The sequence below is a fragment of the Lactuca saligna genome, chromosome 1 (assembly GCF_052625555.1).
Source record: "Lactuca saligna cultivar CGN05327 chromosome 1, ASM5262555v1, whole genome shotgun sequence".
Classification (NCBI taxonomy): Eukaryota; Viridiplantae; Streptophyta; class Magnoliopsida; order Asterales; family Asteraceae; genus Lactuca; species Lactuca saligna.
The window spans coordinates 38,306,517-38,328,289 of record NC_136417.1 but is presented as its reverse complement, the minus strand read 5'-3'; the positions used below and the strand labels follow the sequence as shown (position 1 = coordinate 38,328,289).

Below are 21,773 nucleotides of genomic sequence, written 5' to 3'. Positions count from 1 at the left end.
TAAAAAATCAATTAAGAAAATTAAAAGTAAGTCTAAATTATAAAAAGAAGTTTTGATTATTTGTTCTTTAATCACATTTATATAAAAGTTTAAACTAATTACATTATATATGAAAGTTTAAAAAATATATATAATATAATAATATTATATTTTATTCGTAAGAATTTTTTAAAGAAAAAAGTTAAAATCATAACTTTGATATATTTTTTATAACTTTTTAATAAATATATTATCTAAATAAAACATATACATTCATGACACGTGTCCGATCTAGGTTGTGACTTTTTATTGTCAATCAACTTCTTCTTACTTGGATTATTTATAATCTTGTATTTCCTATATTTTTATTGTCTGTTATACGGAATACTGGTTGCAATTTATTATCGATAAACATATTTTTAGGGGAGTGAGAAATGAGCAAGAATACAATAGCAACATAAATATATAATATATTATAACTATCAATAACACAATAGAATACTTCAACTAAAGTTCTATTGAATTTACACATGAGTTTGGTTAAAAAAAATTACTCAAACACCTGAAACATGTTTGAGTTGAGCTTTACAAGGAAAGTATCACAATCTACTTAAAAACATGATGTCAAAATAAAACACACAAATAATCCAACCCTATTTTTTAAGTAGAAATTTCATATACAAAAACTTTAAAAAAAAAGTTTTTATATAGAAAAAATAAGTTTTTTTATGTGAAAATATGTTTTTTTTTTTTGTATAAATATGAGTTTATAAAGAAAAAACATATTAGAAACAAATTTTTGAGAAAAAAAGTTGTAAAAAAACTAAGTTAGGATGAATTCATAATAAAATTCTAAAATTTGGGTAAAAAGGGTAAAGTTTGGAGCAAATTTGTAAAAAAAATTATAATCTGGGCCAAAAGTGTAAAATTTAGACCAAATTTGTAAAAAATTTTGAAATCTAGGCCAAAAATGTAATTTTTGAAAGTTGGATGACCTGTTGACCGGGTCAAAGGATTATGTTGAATACGATTACCGGTATTTGGGATTTAATTGAATAAAAAATATATATAAGGATTAAATCGATTATAAGACTAATATGTAGGGATTTTATTGTAGTTTTCCTTTTATATATATATATATATATATATATATATATATATATATATATATATATATATATATATATATATATATATATATGGCTTGATAAGGCTATAAGGAGTGTAGGTCCCTCCACGCATGAAATGCTTACATGGAGGGTCTTTCTCTCTCTCTCTCTCTCTCTCTCTCTCTCTCTCTTTCTCTCTCTCTCTCTCTCTATATATATATATATATATATATATATATATATATATATATATATATATATATATATATATGAGGCTTGATAAGGCTATAAGGAGTGGAGGTCCCTCCACGCATGAAATGCTTACATGGAGGGTCTCTCTACACGTGAACACCGCCCCTAGATTCAGTGGGTTGGCCGTGGCGTGGCTCCCACGATGGACGAAGATGCGAACATTCATTGGCCCATTAATTTTTGACCGTTGGGGTTATTAAATAAAAAAAAAAAAACTTTTTTCCTTTAGTTTACTTTCTCTATCTATATATACATCCACTTATACACAAGTTTTTTAAAACAATCATACAAGTTCTCTCAAATCAAACATACAAATTCAACAAAAAAATGGATAACCGTTCTGATGACGATTTGGTTTTGAACACACTATTGTCTGCGCTACAAGACGTGATTCGTCAGAGAGGCGAAACTTCACACCGCGAGAGGAAACATAGAAAATATATCAATCGGGATCGAGAGGCGGCACATGAACTTTTGGTACGTAATTATTTTGCGCCTGATAATCTTTATGACCTTTCGAAATTCGAAGACCCTTTTCGTATTAATAGAAATTTATTTTTACGTATAGCTTCAGATTTGGAATGTAATTATGAGTTTTTCCAATTACGATGGGATGCTAGAGGTAAACATTGTTTTACCACAATACAAAAATGTACGGCCGCTCTTAGACAATTGGGATATGATATAACCGCAGACGCATCAGATGAGTATCTGAAAATGTCTGAGAGGACCGGTCGAGATTGTATATATATTTTCTGTGAGTATGTTATAGAGCTTTACCGTGACATATACCTGCGGTATCCGACTAAAAGTGATGTCGAACAATTGTATGTCGCACATGAAGCTAAACATGGTTTTCCAGGGATACTTGGTAGTATTGATTGTACACATTGGGAGTGGGCAAATTATCCCAATGCGTGACGTGGTCAATTCACACGAGGAGATCATGGGGTTCCGACTGTTATACTGGAGGCGGTTGTTTCAAACGACCTATAGTTTTGGCATGCATTCTTTGGTATGGCGGGGTCAAACAATGACCTGAATGTGCTTCACGTGTCTCTGTTATTTAACGATATTTTGTAGGGTAAAGCATCAGATATGTCATATGTTGTGAATGGAAAAGAATACAAGTATGGATATTACCTAAGTGATGGGATATATCCAGAGTATGCTACATTTGTTAAGTCTTTTTCGTTTCCAGCCGATGAGAAACAAAAATTGTTCAAGTTAGCATAGGAATATGCACGGAAGGACGTTGAAAGAGCGTTTGGAGTCCTAAAACAAAGGTAGCACATAATCAAGCATTCAACACGAACATAGGATAGGGCAAAACTAACGACGATGTTGACTTCCTGTGTGATTTTACATAATATGATAATAGAAGAAGAGAGCAGAGCTATTTGTTCATATACCGGGAACGATGCACTTAACCCACCTGCAGTAATACAGGTTGGCAGCCCGACGTACTTCTCTAGGGTTTTGAAAATACAAAATCGTGAAACACATCACAATCTACGATACGATTTGACCGAACACATATGGGGGAAACAACTCCAAGGGGGAAATGACGATGAAGACGAAGAGGATGAGAGCGATGAGAGCGATGATTACGACGAGAATGTAGTAGTTGATTTGTTAGGTTTTATGTGTGTTTTAGTAATTTTAGGTTTTAAATTTCTATGTTTTTAATTAATGAAAAGTTTTTTTTTTTTTTTTTCAAAAAATTTATTTATGTTATAAATTATCTTTTTTTATTTCATATAGTGTTACAAAAAATAAATAAAATTACCTATTTTATAAATTATGTTATTTATTTAATAAAATGTTAAAAAAATAAAAAAATAATATAAAAGTGAATGTTGTTAGTGGTGACCATTTCGATAGTGGAGTGAGTTGATGGTGAATGTGACGTAGCGCAGATGTGGTACCATTTTTCCGGTGAGTTGGTGTTGACCACTCCATAAAGCCTAATGAAATAAAAAGGAAGCAGAGAATCTCCATTGAAAAAAAAATAGTTTAAGTTTTTGATGAATAATAAAAAATTAAATAATTTTGTGAGGCAGGTCCTTTTGCTTATCTTTATGTAATCAATATATCTAAAATTTAGATTCTCCGTTAAATTACTTTGTATTATTATGAATAATGATTATTATGCGGGACATGATTTTTATATATGTTCCAAATTAGATTTTATGTTGATTATAAGCTGTAAAAAAGGAGAAGAAAAAAAAGCACAAAACATGGATAGGGTTTTTGAGATGATAATTGTGTGTCTAGTCATAGATTGTTTAAAATTCTTCCTACCATACAACTATCGTCCATCGATGATAGACTTAAAAAAATTTATATAAAAATAATTAATTTATGATTTATAATTCAACTGTGTATTACATGTCTTATAACATAATATTTTAATATACGTTCTCATTACATTTAATATAAAAGACACTCTGAATTTTAGTTATGTAAATAATTGAAATTAATTTGCTTCTATCCCAAAATTCAAATATTTTCAATTTTTTTTAGTGGAATTAATTGTTAAAAGTTAGTATCATAAAGATATCTATATGCACTCTACCTAGTGAGGTAGAGTGGGTTAGTTTAACTTTTGTATTTTTAAATAAAATTGGCTAAAAAATATCTTATTCTTCCATCTATTTGATTTTTAAGGTTTTTTATTTGTTGAATTTGTATTTTTTTTAAATAAATTATAAATAATTTATTATAGATTTGGACACTCCATTTTACCATTTAGACATCCTATATACTTTTTAAAATATTTTTATTGGTTAAAATTATATTATTTTTTAAAAAAGATGATTAAAAATAATTACCTATTGATTGATTTTTGATAAAGATATCTATAGGGTGTCTAAAAGATATCTTAATAGCAGCTCTTTTTTCTAAAAATGTTTATAGGATATCTAAGGGGTGTCAAATTTAAAGACCCTTCTAAATTGGTTTTCAAAATCGGTTTTAAAACACTACGTGCCAACGAATCTATGCAAAATACGAATCGGCTGGAACACGTGAATCATCTATTTATTATTATTTATTTGATTTATTGTGATTATTTGCACCAATCCCTACTGAATATAAAAATGATATTTCTATAATTTTAAAATGATATTTTTATAATTTTGCAGCAATGCCCATGTGTTGAAATTCAACGTTGGCTTCTGAAGCTCATTCATAAATTCCCATTTTTGGATCTAAATTCAAACCCCAATCCCCTTCTTGCCTCACAACTTAGATTTTTTGGAAAAATGTTTACAAAAATATTTATTTTTGTTTTAATTTTTGTTTTATCTCAAGAACAATCCCATGGCGCATTACATGGAACTACAAAAAAGATGGTTGATCAAGCCAACAAAAATGGCCCTTATTTAGGCTTGGTGATCCCTAACATGTTTGAAATGAATCCTCTACTCGATAACCCCCATTACAAATCCTCCAAGCTCGTTATAGATTATGCAGGTATACACGTGTTACAAAATAATTTGTTGTTCCATAAACCTAAAACATTTTTCAATGAGCTTATTTTGATTGGTTTGAAGGAAGGAGGTTTCGGTTTGGAAAGATTTACAAGAAACCAGTGATTCTAGTCATGAGTGGAATGGGATTGGTATGCTTTTTCATGTTCCTTTGCGGATTTTTTTATTTGATTTTACAACCTACCGAACATTGTTGTTTAAGGTAAATGCTGCGGTTGCAACACAACTTCTGTTGACCTTGTTTGAAATAGAAGGTGTTGTACATTATGGAATAGCAGGGAATGCAAACCCAAATTTGCATATTGGAGATGTGACAATTGCCGAGAATTGGTCACATTCTGCTCTTTGGAATTGGCAGGTACGTCTGTTCTTTAGTGTCACTTCGATCATGACATGCATTGATGACTTGTACAGTACATATTATCAATGCATGAATGTCAGTATTTTTTCGTATGCGATTTTTAGGACCCTTTAGGTCATGCTAGAAAGCGACTTCTAAATTAGAGTCGCTTTTAACCGTATAGCGATGCATTCTGGATTTATTGACCCTTTTGGCTATGGTACAAGTATATTAAGGGGAATGAGATTGGTTAAGAAATGAAGTATGAGATATATTCCAATGGTACAAGTCTTTAATGCATGAAATGTTGGCAGAGATATGGAGATGGGCCTGAAAATGCGTTGCCATTTGAAGGGGAAGATGGATTTACAAGGGAAATTGGGTACTTAAAGTTTGGAAGTTATTCAACAAATGGTGAAGATAACTTGTTAAACAATGTGTGGTATCAAGCAGAAGAAGTTTATCCAGTTGATGGTACTCCTGAGAAAACTCAACAAGCATTTTGGATCCCTGTTGACTCCGATTACCTTTCTCTATCCAAAATCCTTGAGGTTCTTTTTCTTTTCTCTTTCAATGATTATTCTGAATAATTGCGATATAAAAAGATTGTTTACTTGTTAAAATATTAAATTATGTTGAAACAAACAATTTGAATTAACATATTTGTCGTTTTATTAAAAAAATAATAAGTAAATGTAAATGTGTTGCGGCATCTTAGGTTTACACGTAAAGATAATATTACGACCATTAAAATATAAGCATGTGTTAGAAATGATCAAATAAATTAATATTTGCATCTTATTCATCCATGATCCACCGAATCCACCTACTTGTTCTATATTGTATTACAATAGTTCATTTATTTACTATAGAAATAGAATTAATTATCTATGATCTTTAATAATATATATAACTACACGTAGAAAACGCTATCATACAATAATAGAGTTTGAAACTTATTATTATCTTTTTTGATATTTAAAATTATTGGTGAACATGACTTATTTTGTTAATATTTATTAATAATTTAATATTTTTCAACAATTTATTTTATCTATTGTGGTATTACTTTTTAGTCCCTATTCGTATTAATATTTTCATTTCATCTTTTTAATCGTATTTTATATTTAATTATTATCTTATTTTTTGACTGCTTGATTTAATTCAGTTTTGTAACTACATAGTTAATAACAATAACACCAATATGATATATAATGTGTATTTAAAAATTAAAATACAATAAATTAAATGAAGAAACTTTACAATAAGAAGTTCAAATAGATGATATTAAGTATTTATTTATTAAAATTGAAATGAAAACACTATTCATTAAAAAGGATGTTGAAAGATTTTCTCTATGAAAAGGTGATCTTAGATGAAAACAATTCCCATGTCTTGGTTTCAAAAGAACATAAACGTTTAATAGTCTCACCTTTCAAAACATCTTTTATATAGAAATTGAAGTTGGAGGATTGCATCAACACCACGACATGTTTGTCCACGCCACCCAAGGTAACCACCGTGCAAAGGGGAACAAGTGCTAATATTTATCTGGACAACGCCGCCTACCGGAACTTTTTATACACCAAATTCAACATTAGTCCGGTGGAAATGGAAAGTGCTGGGGTGGCGCTCATTTGCTATCAACAAAGGGTGCCTTTTATAACTTTCCGAGCTCTTTCTGACCTTGCCGGCGGTGGCTCAGCCACTTCAAACGAGGCTGACACTTTTTCAGGGCTCAGTGCCAATAATTCTGTCTTAGTCACGGTGGAATTTATAAAATTATTGACAGACCGTTACAATAGAAAATTGTTGAAGACTTTTTGATAAAAAAAAAAAAAAAAAGAAATCATTAACGACTTTGTGTTTTAATTTTTGTCAAAAGAATAATAATGAAAATATATTATTTGGATTTTGTGTAATCTATTTTTATTGTAAGACATCTTACACGATCACTATTTTCAATGTTTCTAAGGTATACAATAAACTATACCATGTTGTAGTTGATGACACTCGGTATTTGATATTCCTTTCACTCCGTTTCAGTTTTTCAAATATTTACATAAAAATTTCTTGTTAAACCTACTTATAATTATTTTTAGTCTTATTATATATTTTACTAACTTGATTTATTACAGATATAATAATATTATATTACTTTCCAGAAATTAAGAGAATACAAAGTCTTATGAGACTTTGTAAATAATACCAATATTGAATTTATTAATATTGATCTTGTTTTTTTACTTCTTATAAAATTGGAAAAACTGCAATAAAATCCCTACATATTGGCCTCATAATCGATTTAGTCCCTATATATTTTTTTTATTCAATTAAGTCCCAAATACCGGTAATCGTATTCAGTTTAACCCTTTGATCCGGTCAACAGGTCATCTAACTTTCAAAAATTACATTTTTAGCCCAGATTTCAAATTTTATTACAAATTTGGTCCAAAATTTACACTTTTGGCCCAAATTTTAAATTTTGTTACAAATTTGGTCCATAATTTACCTTTTTTGCCCAAATTTTAGAATTTTATTATGAATTCATCCTAACTTTAGTTTTTTTACAACTTCTTTTCTAAAAGAATTGTTTGAAATATGTTTTATCTTTATAACATCATATTTATAAAAAAAAACTTATTTTCACATAAAAATCTTATATTTTATACATAAAAACTTTCTTCAAAAAGTTTTTTATATATGAAATATTTAGTTATAAAAAAATGTATTTATTAAGTATATAAATATATAGAAATCCATTTTTATAAAAAAAATGTATACAAAAACATATTTTACAAAAAAAAAATGTATACAAACACCTATTTTATCTATATTTTTTTTTATAAAATCGTGTTTGTTTATATATTTTTTTATAAAAGCGTGTTTGAATATTTTTTTATATAATATGTGTTTGTATACATTTTATAAAATGTATACAAACATGATTTTATAAAATATATACAAACACGTATTACATAAAAACTTATTCAAACACGTTTTTATAAAATGTATACGAACACATATTATATAAAAAATTATTCAAACACGTTTTTATAAAAAAATATAGATACACACCTATTTGTGTGCATTTATATATATATATATATATATATATATATATATATATATATATATGTGTGTGTGTGATATGTGTTTGTATACATTTTTTTTTATAAAAACGAATTTATATATATTTATATACTAAATGAATACATATTTTTATAACTAGATATTTCATATACAAAAAACTTTTTAAGAAAAGTTTTTATATAGAAAATATAAGATTTTTATGTGAAAATACATTTTTTTTATAAATATGATTTTATAAAGGAAAAACATATTAGAAACAATTTTTTGAGAAAAAAGTTGTAAAAAAAACTTAAATTAGGATGAATGCATAATAAAATTCTAAAATTTGGGCAAAAAAGGTAAAGTTTGGACCAAATTTATATAAAAATTTAAAATCTGGATCAAAAGTGTTAATTTTGGACCACATTTGTAATAAAATTTAAAATCTGAGCTAAAAATGTAATTTTTGAAAGTTGGATGACCTGTTAACTGGGTCAAAGGGTTAAATTGAATACAATTACCGGTATTTGAGACTTAATTGAATAAAAAAAAATATATAAGAACTAAATCGATTATAAAATCAATATTTAAGGATTCTATTGTAGTTTTCCCTATAAAATTAGTGACTTTAAATGATTATTACTTCAGTTAAAATAAAACAATTACATTTTTTTTGTATTAGGAAATATGATTACGATAAAAAATGAACAAAATATTGCGTTTCCAAGTCAAATATTATGTTTAATTTTATGAGAAAATATAAAAACCGATGGTCAAAGACTCAAAATATAGAAAGATTTCTCCAAAGCCTTCAAGTGAACTGTTGGGTTGGGTGATGAGCCTCAAATGGGCCGTTAATGTTGGGTTGTTGTTGGCAATTGGGTGCACAGAACATGGCCCGCCAAGTAAGACTTTTTGATATTCAAGTCTTCTAATTTGGTCTTTCTATTTTTTATAATAAAATAAAAAAATATAACATTTGTATCTATTAATTTTACGTTTTCAAAAAAAAAAAAAAAAAAAAACAATAAAAACAAACTGAAACTAATCTAATAAACATTGCATTACAAAAGGAACCATCTTGTCATAATTGAATCCAAAAATCGGTCCTAAGCAACCAAACACACAATCATAAGTCCAAAGACATGATAGGCATAATACATTACGATTTACATCAACAATATTATGTAACACTTCAACGCTTGGTCTTTAAAATTTAAAAATATCATGCATGAGATTTGTATAGAAAAACGATATGCACATTTTAAATTAGTAGAGAAAATCATTACCTAACTTGGGAGGAAGATTCGGATACGGTTATTTTCCAAATTCTCCAGAACAAGATAAGATTACAGAGAAAATCATTGTCTAAAAAACGGATAAACATGGTGTAAGGACCATTTATGTGCTTTACTATAAGAATATGTAAATAAGACCCATTTTTTAAGTCAATTGTTTTTAAAATGTAAGGACCATTTTTGTGGTTTTTTGCTTTTTGTCATGCATACTTTTAAATTTCCCACTAATTTATCGATTTGTTGAGATCAAGTAACAGACAAAAACGTATCCTTTGTTGCCGGCTAAATTTGGCGTTCTAGAAATCCTGAAATAGTGATCGTCCCTGTCACTTTGTAACTGTCTCCAAGACGACAAACCAAATTCAACTTCCTATTCAAACTTCATCAGACCATATTTGAATTGGAGTTGATCAATAGGGGAAAACGTCGATCGTCCATGGAAGGAGTCTCCAATCAAGAAAAATCGACCACCGATACAGAATTACAAACCAAATTACTCCTTCACAGTGATGATCATGATCATAAGGGCGGTATGAGAACCATGCCATTCATCATAGGTACATCAAAATTCTCAATTCTTCCGTCGTTATCTGCACTCTGTACTCGAATTCACAGAAAACCAAATCGGCAAACCAGCTTTTGTGAGTTCGAGTATGAATGAATTTCAATCGTATCAATTAGGGTTTTGATTTTGAAATTGGAGCAGTGAATGAAGCGTTCGAGAGAGTGGCGAGCTATGGATTAATGCCAAACATGATATTCTATCTGATGGAAGTTTATCACATGGAAGCTGTAACTGGAACAAGCATACTCTCCGTCTGGTCAGCACTTTCAAATGGTCTCTCTATTATTGGAGCTTTCCTCGCTGATTCTTACTTGGGTCGGTTTCGGGTCATTGCTCTCGGGTCTCTCTCCACCCTTCTTGTAAGTCTCCATTCTTCTACCTAATGAGTAATGACCCGAAATAAACCCACGGATTCTGAAATCGAAACTATTGATGATCTTCACCTTTCTGCAGGGGATGGTTTTTCTATGGCTGACTTCCATATTCCCACAGTTAAGACCTTCATCTTGCAATGAACTCGACACCAGTTGCAACCCCGCAACACCAACCCAACTCGCTTTACTCTTTTCATGTTTTGGTCTACTCTCGATTGGATCTGGTTGCATCAGACCATGTTCGATGGCTTTTGGTGCAGACCAACTCAACCATGATCGAAGAACCCTGAACAACCAGAGGCTCGTTGACAGCTACTTTAATTGGTACTACGCTTCTGCATCAATGTCAACAGTTGTTTCTTTTACAGTAGTCGTGTACATTCAAGATCAGTATGGATGGCAGGTTGGATTTTCAGTTCCTGTGTTGTTCATGGTTTGTTCTGCTGTTATGTTCTTACTTGGATCGTCTCTTTATGTGAAAGTTAAAGTTGGTGAAAGCCCGTTTTCAGGGTTCATTCAAGTTCTTGTTGTTGCTTTCAAGAACAGGAAAGTGAATCTTAGTCAAGATGACTGCTATAATCATAGCCATGGAATGGATCGAGTTGAGCTAACAGAGAACTTAAGGTTTCTCAACAAAGCGTGCGTTATCAAAGATTCAAACACGGATCCATGGAATCTCTCCACAGTCGAAAAGGTGGAATCCCTCAAATCCCTAATTCGTATAGCACCAATTTGGTCTTCGGGAATTCTACTATTCACCACAAGTTCACAAAGCTACCCAACACTCCAAGCAAAAACAATGAATCGACACATCACCTCAGGATTTGAAATCCCAGCTGCATCATTCGTCTTATTCATGGTCTTAACACTCACAATATGGCTAGCCTTCTACGATCGTATCTTAGTCCCGATTCTAACCAAACACACACACCAACCACGTGGGCTCCACCCAAAAACCCGAATGGGAATTGGGCTACTAATCTCAGTCATTGCCATGGTGGTGTCCGCAATTGTAGAAACCATAAGGCGCCATGTGGCAAGATCGGGTAATGACATGTCAGCAATGTGGTTGGTGCCACAATATGCTTTGCTAGGATTAGCCGAGGCTTTCAATGCAATAGGGCAGATGGAGTTTTATTACTCCGAGCTTCCGAAAAGTATGTCGAGTGTTGCCATTGCGGTGTTCATGGTGAGCAATGCATTTTCGGGGCTTGTTGGAAGCGTTTTGGTCAATGTTGTTGACTTGGTGACAAGTGAAGGTGGTAGTGTGAGTTGGTTATCGAGTGATATTAATGAAGGACACGTGGATTATTACTATTGGTTACTTGGTTTGTTGAATTTGCTCAACTTTTTCTACTTCTTGATATGTTGTCGTTTTCATAAGAGGTTTACAGTGTCCACATGAGTTGGAGAATAAGGGTAAGATTTTGGGCATTGAAGGTTAACATTAGGTTTTAGCATTCAATATTGCCATGCGATGAGGTTATATGCGAATTATGCTCTAGTGTGTTGAATTATATTCTTAATGTAATATGAATAATCCAAAAGAAATTGAGCATTTGATTAGGTATTTTCATGTACATGATGGTTTTCGATGGGATTCAATATTAGATGTTGCAAATTTATACTGGTTATATCGATATTATATGTAATGTTGTGAAGTCGATATGGTGTTGTTTAAAGTGACGCAAAATTAACTAGGAACAGATGCCTAGAAACGTAGAAGGAACCGTCAAAATTCCCAAAAAACAAGCGTTATTATATTTATAATATGATCTCAAATGCTTATAAAAAACTTTAAGGAAAACAATAAAACACTACAATTAAGGAAATAAAATTTTGTTTTGTGAAAAACTCCACAAAGAGAACTGATTTGTACATAATAATTTTTCTCAATATAAAATAATTTATAGATTAAAATATTGTATTGTATAATACTATAAAATATAAATTGTTGTATACGAATCACCAATATAGAAGAGAGAAATGTTGTTCTTGGGAGTCCATTACTGGAGGAACAAGTATCTCAACTGGTTGAATGATATCGGCACAATGATTGATCTCGGCAAATCAATTTGGTTATAAATCACATCTTTACTACTAAATTGCTGTAAATTGATTATGCTTCCGTGTAGAAAATCAATTTAATCATATTACATTGACATTTATTATGTGTTAGAGAAGGGTAGGGTTACCCACAACATGATTGATGACATCCAAGGCCAAACTTTGAAAAGTACATGCCCTTTCATCTTGATTTTGCACCGGATGGATGGTGGTGGTGGTAATGGGAGTAGGCGGAAGGTCGTGGTGAGATAGATGATGGTTCTTCAATGTCAAAGTCCACGTGGACATCCACGTGGCTATGGAAACCTTTGACTATAAGAAGTCAATGTACACATCAACAAATGTAACATGGAAACTTGATAATTTTAAGCAAAATGGTGTTTTAGATAGGTAATTTTCTAGTTTAATGGCTTAACAGGTACAAAAGAAAGTTAAATAGTTGTTTAAAACCAAACATAAAACGTTCATGTGCTGTTATGTCAAGAACCCATATAAGAATAAGAGAAGTTTCACTTAAAGTTGCAGAAAATAACAATGATGGAAAAATCCAAAGTTAAGCTAAATCTTAACAAATAATGAGCATGATGAATTTGAGTTTTTGGTATCAAATATTATACAAGACTACATTGGTTATAAATTTTTTACAATAAAAAAATATGCCTTCTTATGCTATTAAAGAAGCGAACATGTTATTGAATAGACAAAACTGCAAATTTGGTCCCTGTGGTATTTAAAAAAATTTGGATAGGATCCAAAAAGTTTCAACTTGCATAGACCGTCCAAAATCAAGAATTTCCTGTGATTTTGGTCTAAAAAAACTTGAAAAGACGGTTTTACCATTTTATTTTCTTTTTTTGTATTTTTTTATAATCATTCTAATACTTTTTTATTTAAAAAAAAAAGAAAAAAAAAAGAATTATCCCCCACCCCTACCTACCCCCACCGTTCTCTCTATCTCTCTCTCTCTCTCTCTCTCTCTCTCTCTCTCTCTCTCTTTCTTGATCGTCCTTTTTCTCTATTTGTTATGATTCTCGTCAATATGAGCTTTCAAACAAGAACCAGTTATGAAATGATTATTAAAATTTGGAAGAAGTAAGAAAATCAAACCCAATTGTATGTCTGTGTGCGATTTGGATATGTTGTATGTGAAAAGGGTGATATTTCTAGAAAAAAGGTGAGGGTTGGACTAGAGTCTGTGGGCAAAAAAATTGAAGAACAAGAAGTTCAAAAGTAAAGCCTACCCCAAGATGAAGCATCCAACCATCTCTTATTTCTTTCCCCCACCATTTTTCAGAAACCCACATCTATAAGCTTTTCTTTCAATTTGAATCTGCATTTGGAACGAGATTTGCAGGGGTGTGAGTTTTTCATCATCAATTTCTGGGTTTTGCATCATTGTGTGTGTTTTATTGTGTTGTATGTGTATGAATGTGTTGAAGAAGATGAATTCATTATTACAGAAACTCATGAACGATTATTACATCAATAAGGGTGAAGAAGGCTCTATATCCAGAGACAGTTCTCTTTAGAAATAGGTGAGAGAAGAAACCCATGGCATATGGTCGTCGATGACTACTTCATGAGTGTGTTCAGGTATATGGTAGTATGTGTGAAAGGGAGAAAGGAGGATGACTAGAAGCTTTGATTGTGATGACAGGATTGTTCCGATGATGCTTAAGGTGTGATTAGGGCTTGGAAACCCTCAATTGGACGCTAATTCCTCACATTCAATGTCGTGTCCGTCATTACTAAACGTGGAAGGTAATATTATCCTTTCCTGAATCTCCCTTCTCTTCTTATTCTTGGTTGATTGCTCATGTATGACATCCTCCTCTAATTACTTTTCTGGTTTTGGAGATGATGTTCCTGGGAAGAAGAGACAAGTGAATGAAGAGAATATTAATAAAATGTTAGATTTCATTTTCACCACCACCAGTGATGATAAGCAGCAGGTATGAACAAGTCTAATCCCCCCCAAAGTCTACTTGTTCGTGTCAGTTATCTCAGATCAAGATGACATGTGGTGTTTATGAAACTCATATGCAGCTAAACCAAGGAGGTGTTGATATTTTTGATTTTAATTATATTATGATGATTCATGGTGTCATGGAAGCTTTAATGTTTCGTAAACAATGTGTGTATGTAGTTTAAATTGCAGGTGAAGTGAGGAAGATGGGGGGGAGAGAGAGAGAGAGAGAGAGAGAGAGAGAGAGAGAGAGAGAGAGAACGGTGGGGGTGGGGGATAATCCTTTTTTTTCTTTTTTTTCTTTATAAATAAAAAAGTAATAAAATGATTATTAAAAATACAAAAAACAAAATAAAAGGGCAAAACCGTCTTTTTAAGTTATTTTGGACCAAAATCACAGTAAATTCTTGATTTTGGATGATTCATGCAAGTTAAAAAGTTTTTGGACCATATCCAAAGTTTTTTTAATACCACAGGGATCAAATTTACTGTTTTATGTCTATAGAATACTTCAAAAAGTTTAGAGAAACACGATTTTCTAATTCTCTAAGACACTGATGATGCCAAAGAACTTTCAATTAAAATGAATGTTGATTTTATTTCTCAAATGCATCCTATTCATAGAAAAAAATAATCTGATGCGATTTCAAATGATTAAGATTTTGCTTTTTCAACCAAAGACAATTTTAAATTTATACCTTTTATATATTGTTGATCAAGCTTCTTTTTAAAACAAGATATGAACAATAGAAAGAGAATGAAAATATATTTGGTTTTTAAAACAAGATATGAACAATAGAAAGAGAATGAAAATATATTTGGTTTTTTTGTTTCGTGAAAATAGAAGGAAATTGATGAAAAAAAGTCATATTTAGTCGTTTTTGAAGCCCCATTTATGAAGTACGGTCAATAAATAAATAATAAATAAGGAGTAATAAACTAGTAAATATACAATTAATATCGCTTTCTCATTAAATATACAATTAACTAGGTTAAAACCCGTGGAACCCACGGATACTGTTTTTGAATTGAATTTAAAAATTAATTATTTAATAAAATATTATATCAATAATTCTGATAACTTATAAATTGTAATATTGAATATTTAAATAATTTTTTTTATTGGTAATTATTTAATTACTAACTAAATGGGAAGTATTTAATTAGGAATGAAGATTTTTGAAAACTATTTTTTTTATTCATCATTCTAATTGGACATATGCAGATGATACAATACCAATGTGTGTAATGAAATTAACATAAAATACAACAATACGTAATTATAAAAAAATACAGTAATATGATGGATTAAGTGTGATTTCCTAAAATTGAATAAAACGACGTTACAAAAAAGTTGGCTACAAATTTCGAAAAACTTCCTTATAAACAACATTGGAAGTTTTATTTGTGAGTTTGCCATCTTTATCTAAAATTAATAATTTTAATCCCTCTCTACTCTGAACTCTAGATAAGGCAACATACAATTGTCCATGTGAAAAAACTGGATCTTTCAGAAACAGACCAACCTTTGACAACGATTGTCCTTGACTTTTGTTAATAGTCATTGCAAAACATACAGCCAAAGGAAACTGTCTTCTTGTGAATTTGAAGGGAATCTTTTTTTCTGATGGAGTTAAAGACATTCTTGGAATAAAAGTCCGATTTCCAATATTAGTTCCAGTTATTATACGTGCCTCAATAACACGTTTGCCCAATGATAACACCTGTAGTCTTGTGCCATTACATAAGCCGTTTTTCTGATCAATATTTCTCAGTAACATTACTGGAACACCAATTTTTAAAACTAATTTATGATTTGGTAAACCGGATACTTTGAGTCCATTTAATACATCAGGAGAGTATAGATTTGCATCAAATTGATCATGGAGAAATTCGGATTCACATATGCAGTCTGAACTTAAATATTCAACTTGATCTCCTGGAAACTTCTTAAGTAAACGGTCGTTTATTTCCTGGACAACTTCATTTTTTGGAGCAAGTATGGCTCTTTCTTGGAAATAATTTATATCGCTATAGTACTCTAAAATTGAAGGATATACAAACTCAATTAAGGAACCTATAGGATTATGTGAATCATTAATGAGAATATCATCCGGAATATCGATAATCGTTTCACCGTCGTTCGGACCACCAAGTTTTCCTTCTCCTATATCCAACAACCAATTTGCAAAATCTCTTATTTTTCCTATATCTGATTGATCCCTTCCAACAGTTAGCCTCATGTTTCTTGTTAATCTATGGACTTTGCAATGTTCCCATAAATATGAAGAACTCAAAGAAGCATTTTCAATGTTCTGTCTACTGCCACCCGGCACAACAGGTAGAATTTGTCTAAAATCTCCTCCAAAGACAATAACTTTCCCTCCAAATGGAATATTTGAGATGGTTGAATTTACGCACCTTAATAAATCCTTCAAAGTTCGATCTAAAGCTTCAAATGCATGCTTATGGACCATAGGTGCTTCATCCCAAATTATCAAAGAGGTTTTCCTTATTAAGCTTACCAACTCACCGTCTGGATTTATGTTACAAAAAGAATCCTCTGTAAGCTCAAATGGAATTATAAATCGAGAGTGTGCTGTTCTACCACCGGGCAATAATAAGGAAGCAATACCACTTGAAGCAACATTTAATACAATATATCCTTCAGATCTAATTGCTGCAGATATTGTTTTCCATAAAAAAGTTTTACCCGTTCCACCATACCCGTAAACAAAGAAGACACCTCCTTTATTTTGTTGAATAGCACTCTTGATGTTTAGGAAAATGTTCCGTTGCTCATTTGTTAATGCAAGAAACATACGATCATAGTCATTCTTTATCACGGGAATGTCGTAATCTAGTTCCTCGGTGATAAGTCGATTGTTTGAAGAAGAAACGGATTCAACATCTGGGTATGGCATATTTTTGAAGTTTTTGAGAGTAGAGTTGTTTCGAAGTAAAATTTGTTGTATTTCGAACAAAGTTAAGTTCTTAAGTTCATCTACTCCGAGAGACAATTCTGCACGAAAATATTAAATAATTAATAAAATACGTGGTTGATATTTAATAATTTCATTACTAATTATTTAATGGGTGTTGAAAAATAAAAATAAATTAATTTTAAAAAATAAGAAAAAATGTAATACCTGCTGACTTAAATCTTCGTCGTTGGCTATATAGAATTCCATCTGCCAAATATTCCCATGTATTTTCCCAAACGATCTCTGGTTTAGACATACTATTACACATCAACAATGTAGCAAATAAAAAGCGTAGATAAAAACCAGATCCAGAATGACTTGCTTCTTTAATTGCATCAATGTATTCCTTGTCATCATCTAATAGCCCGAGTGCATAACAGGCATCTCTAAAAGAAGAATGTGTTTCTCCATTTACCGTGCGAATTTCATCAAATGATGTTGGTCCTTTTACTTTATTTAAAAGAATCCTTAAGAAATATGCTTCACCTAGTTTAGGTGAAACTGAATGAATTCTACCGATGGCTTTTCCTACTTTCCTTCGCTTCCAAAACCGACCATTTAATATCCAAACAAACTTTGTAGGGAATTCAACATATGTGAGTTTTCGTGCTTCACTGTCGATTGCATTACACTCCATCCAAGCTGTGAACTTTGAAGCGGCAACAGAAGGTTTGTCAAGAACATCATCAATATCATCATCTTCGCCATATACAATCTGTTGTTGATTAGGAAGATGAAAAGGTAGTCTAACAACAGAAGGATATCTGCAATGAACATCATATCTAAAAATTCGCCATGATGCTTCACATGCTGATAAATATCTACAATCGTAATATTCAGCTATTTCATCGACCGCATCATTATTTTCACATTCATTGTTGGTTGGTACAACAGCAACTGTAGCTCTATCAGGACCCTTATTTATGTATTTAAACAAATACTTTATAGAAGATCCCTGATTGCACCATTCAATATTAATATGTGCCTGATATCTTTTCAATAGATATTTGTTGTATGGAACAACATTTCTATTATCCAACCTTACACCTGATTTTTCTACAAAATGACCATCGTTTCTTCGCCTATATAACGGAAAACCATTCTGATCAACAGACGAATGATTAATGAATTGTTTTGGAAAGTTTTTAGAGCACTTTTTATCCACCATGCATGGACAATTCATATTTTCAGCTCCACATGGACCATGAATCATAAACTCATTTACAAGTGAATACAATTCAGGATCTTCAATTCTGTCTGGTATCTCTGCTGAAATTATTGGATCGATAAGTTCAACAGTTGGTAGCTTGTTGTCAGAATGCATGAATAGACATATATGACTATGCGGCAAACCTCTTTTTTGAAATTCAATGGTATAAATATCTGTAAAAGAATTTGACAAAAAATAAAAGAGAATGTGATTAGATATCAAAACATATTTAAAATATAATAATAAGATCAATGTTTTATAAAAAAATTAAAAATATAGTTTTAATTACATGCTTGAACTTTGCCGAAAATTTGATTCTCCCTTAAGTCTTTAATGAATGCATCAAGCTTGATCTTAAACAACCTACATAGTATATCAGGTCTGTCTTCTGGTTGAAGTGAAGTATCCTTAAGAAACCTTTTAATCTCAGGCCATTTGGGATTATACGTAAAGGTTATGAAGAAATCAGGATATCCAAACCATTTACATAGTGACATGGCATCCAAATAGTTTTGCAGCATATAGCGTGCACCTCCGGTAAAGGATGAAGGTAATATGACACGTTGGCCGACATTCAAGATATCAGTCGTTCCTTGAGCTTTTTGGTTACGTAAATTTTCATAAGAATCACATCTAAGAACATGTTGTTGCCTACGTATGTAGTACATTCTCTCCGTTTCCATCATAGTATAGGCATCTACCAGAAATTGTTGAAACAACCTTCTTGAATTAAGTATGAGAGAGAACGAATGATCTCTGTCTTGAATCCTATAAGCGAAATATTCTCTCATTGTACATTTCGCACGCTTGCTGTTGGTCGTAAATGACACACCTCTATGAAGAATGTCAACACTATAACCATCATCCCCATATGGAAATAGCAATGGATATTGGAGAGGAAGGTACGAAGGATGCAATTCACTGATACGTTGTAGACAACCATTTTTTGTTTGAATGACGATATCCCTCTTTTCGATTGAATCCGAAATGTCACCAATTATTAAAGCAGCAACCTCAGAAGCAGTCGGTAGGTTATATGTTCTTCCATTTTGCTCCTTTCTCCCGATAAGTCGTAATTTCATATCAAATTCTGGATTTTTTTGAAAAGTATCTCTTACCATTCTATAAGATCTAACCAAGACATTATTTGAATCCAACATCACCTTAATATCTTTAACAATATCACTATCAGTTGATGTTGATTGATCTTTTTCACCACTAAAATAAATAAATTTATACATAATATTAGTAATATATACATAATATATATATATATATATATATATATATATATATATATATATATAATAATAATAGATTATGAATAAGAAGTTTGAGAAAATACCGAAAACATCTTTGTCTATTTGTAATTTTGTTGTCAGTGTCATAAATGTATAACTGAGTGAATTTTGGTTCCGATCCTTTTGCTGGCAAAAGACTTCCAATACTATGATAATTTTGACCACCCAATCTGAAAATGTAAGGAGCGTTTCCTCTATTGATTGAAGAGTCAATTTTACCACCCATCGACGTGAAAGAAAACAATGAATTGTAACGTCGAATGTTTTTCATGAAGTGTTTGCTTTTTTAATCCATATTTCGAAACATTCTTTCATAAGTAGGGGGTGCATTCTTTAAGTCTGGAAGTTGAACTTTGCCGTAACCACAACATAATGAATAATCTGTGTTCCCATTTTCTTTACCTCTAATGGATTCATTTCTCCATAACTTTGCACGACATGTTTGACATACAACATCTTGATCACCATGATCCAAATATTCTGTAAAATAAAAGCGTTGAATAAAATATCAATGAATTTTATAATTATATAGAACATAGTATCTGAAATGTAAAATGGATTTTATTTTTTCATTACCATTTGAGATACCAACTATACGATTTTCATTGTTCACTTGATGTATATTTTCTACATCTTCTGTCAATCAATCAATGGGATAGGGGATAAATGTCTTGTCTTCGTTTTTAATTTATGACATCCTAGATTTAACTTGATTGATGATGAAGAAGTTGTTACTGTAGATGCATTTTTGATGTCATATCATTTGAAAGTACATGGTACTGTCTTTTCTTTGCTAACTTGGAAGTGATATATTTATCGAAACCAATGTTATCTGAATAAAATAAAAATAAAATAGTTAACTAAATAAATAAATATTTACATAATGGATAATAGTATATTTTAAAAACCATAAATAATTACCATTCGTAATGTTAGATAACGGATTTATAACATTTGTAATGTTTGAAAATGGAGTTCTAACATCTGTAAAGGAAGGACAGTATTGTATGGTTGTGTTATGCTTTGCAGGTGTTGTAAATGAATTGACATTTTGAGTTTGACGAACAATGTTGGTTGATTGATCTGCAAATAGAAATAACTTATAAAACTTGTAAATATATGTATTCAACTATATAACAGTAAAAGATGGAATATAAAATACTAATACGGTTATAGTTAATGGTTTTTTTGAAGAGATGCTGTAATGATATAGTTGGAACGTTTGATATTGTTTTTATTTTCTTCGATCTTTTATTTTCCAAATATATTTTTCTTTGTCTTCTTTTCTCTTTGGCCTGCATGTGGTACATGTTACTGTTGTTTTCTGCATAAGAAGACATAGGTTAGGAAATGAAATGTGAAATTATGTACATAATATGTTTATATAATACAATTGAAGTTAGTTAGAATTAAATAAATAATGATAATAAAGTAAATGTATTCAAAAAGTTACCTTTATTAATTTGTTTATTAAAATGTTAACATCATGACTCAGCATCCTCATTTCCAACCTAGGGTTTATTCGATTTAAACCTACTGTTTCCCCAATTTCAACCAATCGTGGGTTCGGATGATATCAGGGGTTAAAACCCTAGATCTCCATGGAATCAATGAAGGTAAAATTGTGTGATACACGATAATCGTGATGATTATAAATTGCTTATTGATCTTATGTATCTATTCAAGATTATTTTTTTACAATTAGAAAAACATCTATTCCAGCATATTGATTATTGTTGTAAATTTCAACCATAAATTCATA

The 21,773-nt window shown here is 30.9% G+C and overlaps 3 protein-coding genes across 3 annotated transcripts; 2 read left to right on the top strand and 1 right to left on the bottom strand.

Annotated features, from left to right (window-relative positions):
- The first annotated feature begins 4,547 nt into the window (after positions 1–4,547).
- Positions 4,548–7,117, top strand: LOC144997363 (bark storage protein A-like). Its single transcript, XM_078957259.1, has 5 exons — positions 4,548–4,817; positions 4,898–4,965; positions 5,037–5,192; positions 5,489–5,725; positions 6,630–7,117. Exons 1-5 carry the CDS (start codon positions 4,607–4,609, stop codon positions 6,999–7,001), a joined length of 1,044 nt encoding a protein of 347 aa, XP_078813385.1. The 5' UTR covers positions 4,548–4,606; the 3' UTR covers positions 7,002–7,117.
- A 2,713-nt stretch (positions 7,118–9,830) lies between these two features.
- Positions 9,831–12,063, top strand: LOC145033212 (protein NRT1/ PTR FAMILY 1.2-like). The gene is made up of 3 exons (XM_078981987.1): positions 9,831–10,101; positions 10,251–10,468; positions 10,563–12,063. The coding sequence occupies exons 1-3, from the start codon at positions 9,981–9,983 to the stop codon at positions 11,886–11,888; spliced, it is 1,665 nt and encodes a 554-aa protein (XP_078838113.1). The 5' UTR covers positions 9,831–9,980; the 3' UTR covers positions 11,889–12,063.
- A 668-nt stretch (positions 12,064–12,731) lies between these two features.
- On the bottom strand, positions 12,732–20,237 carry LOC145005015 (uncharacterized). Its single transcript, XM_078964053.1, has 5 exons — positions 20,056–20,237; positions 19,000–19,928; positions 17,666–18,883; positions 16,207–17,538; positions 12,732–12,862 (listed from the first exon to the last, which is right to left on the bottom strand). Exons 1-5 carry the CDS (start codon positions 20,235–20,237, stop codon positions 12,732–12,734), a joined length of 3,792 nt encoding a protein of 1,263 aa, XP_078820179.1.
- Between the last annotated feature and the right edge of the window lie 1,536 nt (positions 20,238–21,773).